This window comes from Lampris incognitus, chromosome 3, assembly GCF_029633865.1.
Source record: "Lampris incognitus isolate fLamInc1 chromosome 3, fLamInc1.hap2, whole genome shotgun sequence".
Lineage (NCBI taxonomy): Eukaryota > Metazoa > Chordata > Actinopteri > Lampriformes > Lampridae > Lampris > Lampris incognitus.
Genome location: NC_079213.1, coordinates 113,751,052 through 113,760,257, shown reverse-complemented (window position 1 = coordinate 113,760,257; position 9,206 = coordinate 113,751,052). Strand labels below are relative to the sequence as shown.

Sequence of the window (9,206 nt, the reverse complement as noted above, 5' to 3'; positions counted from 1 at the left end):
GTCCGAATCGCAGCAGCGTCTCGCTCGGCGTGCCTGGACTGACGTGAAATGGCGACGCGGTTCCGGGACGCGGTTCGGCCCGAGTCGGGGTGAACAGCTTGGCCCGAATCTGAGACCGTTACCCGGCTGCGTCGTCTGCGCTCCGCGGGCTTCCTAGTCGCGTTCCTGAATCGGGCCGCTCGCTGCCGCCCCTCGTTTTCCAAGATGGCGCCGCTCTTCCCATTCCTGGTTCATTTTATTTACAGAGGGCCGGGATGCCCCCCCCTCACCCCCCCCGGCGTTCATTTTAACAAGCGGGATGGGTCTGGACGCGTCCGGGGGCATGCCAGAACTCCCAAGCCTCCCCTCCGCTGAGGAACAGGACGCCCAGCCAGCACTTGGTCCGGTCTTGGTCCCGGTGGTCCAGGACCTCCATTTGCTCGGGTGACTCTGGGCTGCTCTTTTGTGTCCTCGGCCGTTCCGCCGGTGGGAGCAGAATGGTGGGTGATGACGTCTAGAGAAGGCGCCTTCCCAGCTGGCCTTCTTTCTTGGGTCTCGGAAGAGTTCGGTAGAACCCCAGACCTGCAGGGCAGCGGGTCCGGAGAAACCGTTTGCAGCTGCTCGGGGAAGAAAAGCGAGGGCTAAAAATAAGGATTCATAAAATAAAGAAATGGACGCCTCAATTATTCAGACGGGCTGTTGTCGCGTTGGACTTCTGGTTGTTGTTTTTCATGCAACATGAAGGATCCCGGCCCGGTGATTCGCTGCACGGTTGGTCCGTTTCTGATCGATGTGGTCGGTTTCGGGAGCAGCGGGCCGGGCTGCTGACGGAGCCAGCGGCAACCCGTCCACACAGGGCCCGGCTGAGGGGCAGTTAGCCCAGCGGCAACCCGTCCACACAGGGCCCGGCTGAGGGCCAGTTAGCCCAGCTGAGGGCCAGTTAGCCCCGCTACAGGCTAGGGATATATGAGCTGGCAGGGTTCACTTGATTCCCAGTTTTCCCCCCGGAAGGGAAGGGAAGGGTTTGTATGACTGTGCAGTTCTGCAGGGCAACGCCTTTTGTTCCTCATCCCGCTGGTAGGGTCGCTGGAAACTTCCCTTTTTTTAAAGGGTTTTCCTGCGTTCCGAGTAAATGGCGGACGCCGGCTCCGGGAAAGCGGCTCGGGGGCAGGCGTGCAGGCGGATGTCACATTCTCAGTAGGAAAACCCTGCACGCTCCATCAGACCTGGTCTGTTCTGGAATGATGAAGTCGGCGCTGCATGGAGCAGGACTCTGCTTGGCCTCGTCTGGACTTCACCCTGGGCAGGTCATCCAGAGTCCAGCACGCTCGTTTCTCAGCTGAAGTTTGGCCATTTTCACCATCACTTACAACAAACTGCTGACTCTTCATCAGGCTAATTTGTACTCTCATACTGCTAATCACCAAGGTGGAGGCTAGCTGTGTTTTTATTTTTTTTAAAGGGGTAGATATACATTACTTTCCCTTCTTTTGGGGATTTCTTACAGGTAATTCTTGGGTGGAAAATATGTTTCCGGTAAATTTGGATTCTGTTTGTAGTGGAAGATTAGTTTTCCTCCTTGCCTTTCCTGAACATTTCTCTTAACATCCCTGCTGCTGCCCAGGATAGTATTACTCTGAGGTCTGAGTCCAAAGCCATGTGGAACATGTAAGACCCCCTGTGCCACAGTCAACACGCCACTTCCTAAATCTTTTGAAACTATAAGCAACTAACATTAAGGAGTGCTTAGGTCAGGACTATAGAGCACATAAGAAACTAAAGAAAGTGATTGTTAAGGAAGTGCCGGGACAATGAATATGGAAATAAGCAAGCAAAAAGTAAAAGCACATTAGAGGCTGTGGGATGGCAGCATCGGCGAGGCGTTCATAGTAAAGCCATGTGTGATGTCTGAATGCTGTGTTTCCTCCAGGGTGATGAAATCGACATCATAGTAGGAAAAGACCGGGAGGGCTTCTTCACCAGTGGGCTGACCTTAGGCAATAAGAAGTGCTCCGTCATCAGGGACAGCCTCCAAGTCGACGGTGACTGGACAATGGACATCCGGACAAAGAGTCAAGGAGGGGAGCCAACATACAACATTTCTGTAGGCAGAGCCAGTAAAGGTGAGTGCTGCGTTTGACCCACCCCCACCCCCACCCCACCCCACCCCCAGTGGCTCAAATCTTAGTTTTGCTACAGCGACACCATAGCCTACTATGGGCGTGGGCGTAGTGTGCTAGATTAGCCATTTTCAGTTTGTCTGTAGTTTGTGCATGTGTGATTTTAATATAGAATAAACCTTTCCTCAATATATGAGACTTTGCTACATCCAGTTTAGCGTTTTGATGTTTTTTTGGAAATGAACCCCGTTGTTAAGGGGAACAGATGCATCAGAAGTTAGTACATGTAGTGTGTCCGCTTACGTTTCACTAACCCAAGGTGAAAGAATGTGACAGTAAAGGAAGGAATTCTATTGTTTGCTGCAATTTTAGAAGGGCAACAAATGTCCTTTTTAGTTTTATGCTTTACATTGTTTACATGGTATCCTGGCTGTAAATGTTAAATATTTAGATAAATGGGCTTAGCTATTTAGGTTCTAAATTAATCATTCAGGGGGTCTTTGTGTATGATTTAAATTTGAAGTCATTTTTTTAACAAAGATCAGGGTATCTAACTAGTTTAAGTAACTGTCGGGCAGCTGTTTATACACAGCCGAAGTTCTGGGGCAGTGTTAAATATTTTATATCGGACCTCTTTATAGAAGTTAGTCCATTTATTTTGGCACTGATACTGAAAAATGCTGAAATTATGTAAAATGACAAATGATTAACCAAAATTAACCAAAATTGGTATCGAAGTAGCTGAAGCTCTTACGGAGGGATTAAATTGCCTATGAGTCCTGCCATTTTTCATCAAGCCTGTATGGGCCCCGACACACTGCCTTCCTCCAGTCCCAGTGTCCAGGTGAGAGGTTGTCTGTCTCGGCGAGCTGGTCCCCCATCACAACCGTCTGGGCTCCATTCTCCTGCTTTGACTTTCTGAAAGACTCCCTGAACTGCATGCATCTTCTCCTCCTGGTTTTAATGCACCTATTTTCCTCACACCAAACTCTTAATCAGTATGAAAATACTCTGCTGCTCACACACTGCCCCGCCGCTCGTATTAAGACGGGTATTTATCCTCTACAAGGTGGCACTGAAAGGTTCTTAACATGTATTGAGGAGAGGCACCACAAGCATGCTGCTGTGTCTGCATGTGTGCTGCGTAAGTGATGTTGGTAGCGAGTAGAAGCATTCACTTTCCTATTCTTCCTCAACGCTGGCATGCTGCGGTCAACTGAAGCCTCTTACTGCAGCGCAGGAATGTCGGGTCAACTTGATGTCAGCAAAACAAGGTGGGACACAGGGAGCCACCAATCAGATGCTCGGTAACACTACCTGGATCAGGTTCAGTGACGGCAGCTTCGGTACCTGCCAGGCTGCTAGGCTGCTGTTGTATTTTATATCTTAGTCACTTTTTTAGAAACAAATCTTATTGGCTGATAGAACGAAGGTGGTCAGAATACGAGTTTTACCCGCCTCAGCACTGAAGGTGGTCCTTCAACCCTCAGGCTCTCTATTTAGGCAGAGTAAAGGACTCTTCACTCAATTAAAATGCCAGAGTACAGTTAAGTCAAACATCCGATGGCGTGTCGTACTCGGTAAGGGTCGGAGTGTTGATATTATAAAACCGTTGGGCCTCATTCGAGGCCCGACTGGGCGTTGGTCTGATCACATCTGACGTTCGCCATTAGTTTAGTGTCAGACACGACTTTAAAATGAAAATGTAACTCGTGTAGTCCTTTCTGTTTATCTTCTCAGAGCACGCTTTATTTGGAGATGTAATGGCAGTCGTGTCTCAAATACGGGGCTCTATCCATGAGTGAAGTCTAGCAAGTTTGATTTGGGTGGAGAACCCCACCAAGCACTCCTCATAGCTCATGCTCAGCCTGCATGAAGTTATGCAAAGGGGACCAATCAAGATTTTTAACCAAAAGTGTGTGTATGTATGACTAAATGTTGGGAGGTTGATTGTTTCCCTTTAAGATCATCTTTGTGGGGCGTCCGGGTGGCGTGGCGGTCGATTCCGTTGCCTACCACCATGGGGATCGCCGGTTTGAATCCCTGTGTTACCTCCGGCTCGGTCGGGCGTCCCTACAGACACAATTGGCCGTGTCTGCGGGTGGGAAGCCGGGTGTGGGTATGTGTCCTGGTCGCTGAACTAGCGCCTCTTCTGGTTGGTCAGGGCGCCTGTTCGGGGGCGAGGGGGAACCGGGGGGATCCTCCGTGATCCTCCCACGCGCTACGTCCCCCTGGTGAAACTCCTCACTGTCAGGTGAAAAGAAGCGGCTGGCGACTCCTCATGTATCGGAGGAGACACTCGGTAGTCTGCAGCCCTCCCCGGATCGGCAGAGGGGGCGGAGCAGAGACCAGGGGGCCTCATGTATCAGTCATTACTATGGGCAGATTTGTTTGTACACACCCATGGAATGTTTTAGCCCCCAAGATTGTGTGACAGGCAGCAGCAAAGCTCGATGGTTATTTGTAAGTCCTTCCTCCTACCATCTGTCGTCTACCTCTTGGGACGAGCAGTCACCCAGGCCTGCAGAGACACCAGTGTTAGCCAAGCGGTGTCTACGTTAGCCAGCGGTTAGCCAGGTTCTACACTGGTCTCCGAGACAAACTTCAGGGCTAAAAAATCCCATGGGTGTGTAAGAACACATTTGCCCATAGTGACGACTGATACATGAGGCCCCAGGACGGCTGGGAAGAGTGGGGTAATTGGCCAAGTACAATTGGGGAAAATCCCCCCCAAAAAAAGATCTTCTTTGCTTGTGCATCGACTTAATCAATACATCCTCTTCTTATTCTACATTAGTGTTGCTCAGCAACTGGGACGCGGGTGCGACGGCGGTGTAGTCTTGTGACAGTGGCGTGTGAGAGGCTGACGCGTGAACCCGTCTCGCCGTTCAAGGCCGGCAGCCCCGATAAGAAACTGAATGCTTAGGCTTGGTTTAACCGGTAGTGGAGGAGCATGTTTGTCGTCCCTTTCCCTCCTTGCTTACCTGTCCTGTCTGCCTACAGGTTGTGTGTCCGTGCTGTTGTCTTATGACCTGTGACCTGCTAACTTCACTCCTCCTCTGAACCTCCTCTCTCTTCTTTCTTTTCAGTCTTGGTCTTTGTAATGGGCAAAGAAGGGGTCCATGGAGGCGGCTTGAATAAGAAGGCGTACTCGATGGCAAAATACTTAAGGGATTCGGGCTTCTAGTTTTGTCTTAACGTAGCGTGTGATGTGGTGTAGTGTGAGGGAGACGACAGCAAAAAACACAAAAAAACACACAAAAGAAAAGAAAACACACAAAAATAGAAAACTCTTAAAAACAAAAAGATTTCTGTTAAGAGCCCCCTCCCCCCCATCTCCTCCTCTTTCAAGCAGTGCTATTGAACAGAGTCCTGGAAGGGTCTTAGCAGACAGGACCAGGTCCTGGGAGGTCCAGGCCCAGTCCTTTTACAATGTAGCCCCACACTGAGCGGGGAAATGTCTTTTTTTGTTTGAGCCAGCCCTGCCCTCACTGTGTCTGTTCATGACTGTCTAGTTTTGATTTTCATGGTTTGTTTCTTTTGTGCTCCAGTGTTGGTTATAGTCATGGGGAAGGAAGGTATCCATGGAGGACAGCTCAACAAGAGTGCATTTCAAATAGCTGAGTACCTGAGAAAGTCTGGATACTGAGAGGCCCCGTACCCAGCCGCCTAACGCTTCATCCCTAACACCCCCTCTCTCACACTAAGTCCTCCCTCTCTCTTCTAGTCAGTAGAACCCCCCCCCCCACCCAGTTTTCATTTCTCTGCCCCGCCCCACCCTCACCACCTTCCTGTTGTTCCCCAGCCATCCTGTCACTCCGTGTAGGCTGATCCCACGCTAGCACTGTTTCTGCACCATGGTAAGAGACGAGCATGTTAACAGGACGTCACAAGTCTGTACTGAGACCAGCAGCACTCTGGCCAAACCAGTGGGGAAAAGCTAACATTAAAATTAAAAGTTTTTGTTCAACTATTTGAAGTACTGACATTTTTTTTTTCTTGCAATGCTGGTGCCCGGTAAATAAAGACCCCCCGACCCCTGACCCCAGAATATAAAATGAAAATTGAAAAAAAAATCAGCCGATGCCTTTGGAGTGCTAAAAGTGGTAACCGAGCTCCTAATGTCTTCCTGTTCTAGCGTGTGTCCGGGAGGGTAGACTGCATATCTCTGAGCCTCCCTCTGGCCCCGCCCCTTCCTCCCCTCTGCCCCGCCCCTTCCTCCTCTGTCCCGGTCGCTCCTGCCAAACGATCCCACACAGATTCGACCCTCACTTCAGTCAACACCTGCCCCACCTCCCCTTCTCCCTTCAGCCTCAACGGTTTGTACCGAGTCATTCGGGGGGGTGGGGGCAGTACTCGGATCAGTATCCAGTATCTCCAGTCACATGACTCGAGCCCAACGCGGTCAAGACGCAGGTAGAATCTTCTCCCACCGTCACCTCTGTCCGACCTCCCCGGCTACACCAATCCCATGGACATTCCATCCTAGCAGTGGCTCAGGCGCTTAACACTAAAACTAAAAACTGTTTGCCAGCTCCTGTAATACATTTCCTTTTTTATTTTTATTTTCTTTTTGAGACGCTGCCATTTTTGGACAGTAGTAATCCCAGCGTAAACACCTGGAGTGTCCAGTTTGTTTTTTTTTCTTTTTCCATAGGACCAATCTTAGCAGCCGCCTGGGTCTTTCTACACTGTGCGTTCTGAGTAGACGTTAACGCAACACTAACTTTCTGCTTAACGCAAAACACTGACGTGAAAATTTACTTTCCCTGGCTGATAGTTCGACCAGCAGAAGCTGCGGGGCGGGGAGGGTTTGTGTCGGAAGGACATCTCACAATCATGTCAACTGTGTTTGCAAGTTTTTGTCTTTTGTAGAGAAAATAAAATAACTGCATTTGTACAAACTCGTGCTGTGTGGAGAAATACCAAACTGTGGAATAAATTGCCTTGTACTCCAGCCCTCAACTGAGTTGTGGTATTAAAAGTAAAATGGTGTGCCCATGCGCGGTACGTCCAGCTGAACAGAACTTCCAAACAAAACGTGTAGAAACGACACTCGATTCAACAGAAGATGGGATTGGTTGGAATAAAAGGATGTGATTTTTTTTTTTTTTTTTGGTTGTCTGGCGGCTTCTCCGCCATTGAACCTGTGTCCTGTGTATCCTGTGCCATAATGTAGAAAGAGATCTGTTGCTGTTGTGAAGAGGATTCTACCTGCTGTCCACTAATCTCTGGCACTTTTTTTGGGGATGTTTTTAGCCTGGGCTCCACTGTTTAGGCCTTGTGGGATGTGTGTACTCATGAAAACTCCTGTTTTACTTCTTTTCCCAAACCACCTTTTTATTTTTCTTACATCTCGAATACAGTCTCTTAACACATCTGATATCTGATTTCATATGCATCAAACGAAAAATGCCATAAATTGATTTATCACCTTGTTTACAGACAGATCAAATAAATATATTCCAACCAGATGAGATGGTGTGTCTGTGTCCTGGTGTGTCTGTGTCCTGCTTCTTCTGGCTGTTTTTAATGAAAGCCAAAGGAAAACGACCGTTGGTGAGCTTCAGGGGTTATTATGCACAGGCTCCACATTTCATATCTGCAAAAAATAATTTCACACTAATATTCCAGACGCCTCTTCCTGAAGTGGCAGTACACCAGGGCTGTGTACTGGTGAGACTGGCGATACATCACGATACAGAGTCTGTCGATACGGTGCATCACGATATAGAGTCTGGCGATGCGGTGCGTCACTATATAGAGTCTGGCGATGCGGTGCGTCTCGATATAGAGTCTGGCGATGCGATACGGTGCATCACGATATAGAGTCTGGCGATACGGTGCATCATGATATAGAGTCTGGCGATACGGTGCATCACGATATAGAGTCTGGCGATACGGTGCATCACTATATAGAGTCTGGCGATACGGTGCATCATGATATAGAGTCTGGCGATACGGTGCATCACTATATAGAGTCTGGCGATGCGGTGCATCACTATATAGAGTCTGGCGATACGGTGCATCACTATATAGAGTCTGGCGATACGGTGTATCACTATATAGAGTCTGGCAATGCGGTGCATCACTATATAGAGTCTGGCGATGCGGTGCATCATGATATAGAGTCTGGCGATACGGTGCATCACTATATAGAGTCTGGCGATACGGTGCATCACTATATAGAGTCTGTCGATACGGTGCATCACTATATAGAGTCTGGCGATGCGGTGCATCACTATATAGAGTGGCGATACGGTGTATCACTATATAGAGTCTGGCGATGCGGTGCATCACTATATAGAGTCTGGTGATATGGTGCATCACTATATAGAGTCTGTCGATGCGGTGTATCACTATATAGTCTGGTGATACGGTGCATCACTATATAGAGTCTGGTGATACGGTGCATCACTATATAGAGTCTGGTGATACGGTGTATCACTATATAGAGTGGCGATACGGTGTATCACTATATAGAGTCTGGTGATACGGTGCATCACTATATAGAGTCTGGTGATACGGTGCATCACTATATAGAGTCTGGTGATACGGTGTATCACTATATAGAGTGGCGATACGGTGTATCACTATATAGAGTCTGGTGATACGGTGTATCACTATATAGAGTCTGGTGATACGGTGTATCACTATATAGAGTCTGGCGATGCGGTGCATCACAATATAGAGTCTGGTGATACGGTGTATCACTATATAGAGTCTGGTGATACGGTGTATCACTATATAGAGTGGCGATACGGTGTATCACTATATAGAGTCTGTCGACACGGTGCATCACTATATAGTCTGGTGATACGGTGCATCACTATATAGAGTCTGGTGATACGGTGTATCACTATATAGAGTCTGGTGATACGGTGTATCACTATATAGAGTCTGGTGATACGGTGTATCACTATATAGAGTCTGGTGATACGGTGTATCACTATATAGAGTCTGGCGATGCGGTGCATCACTATATAGAGTCTGGCGATACGGTGCATCACTATATAGAGTCTGGCGATACGGTGCATCACAATATAGAGTCTGGCGATGCGGTGCATCACTATATAGAGTCTGGTGATACGGTGCATCACTATATAG

At 48.5% G+C, this 9,206-nt stretch overlaps 1 protein-coding gene across 1 annotated transcript in view; it reads left to right on the top strand.

Annotated features, from left to right (window-relative positions):
* pfn2b (profilin 2b) overlaps positions 1–7,576 on the top strand; it is an 8,523-nt gene extending 947 nt beyond the window's left edge. Inside the window, exons 2-3 of the mRNA XM_056276467.1 lie at positions 1,910–2,102; positions 5,651–7,576. Coding sequence (XP_056132442.1) covers positions 1,910–2,102; positions 5,651–5,748 — 291 coding nt within the window. The 3' untranslated portion in view covers positions 5,749–7,576. The remainder of the gene's footprint in view (positions 1–1,909; positions 2,103–5,650) is intronic.
* Positions 7,577–9,206: the final 1,630 nt, after the last annotated feature.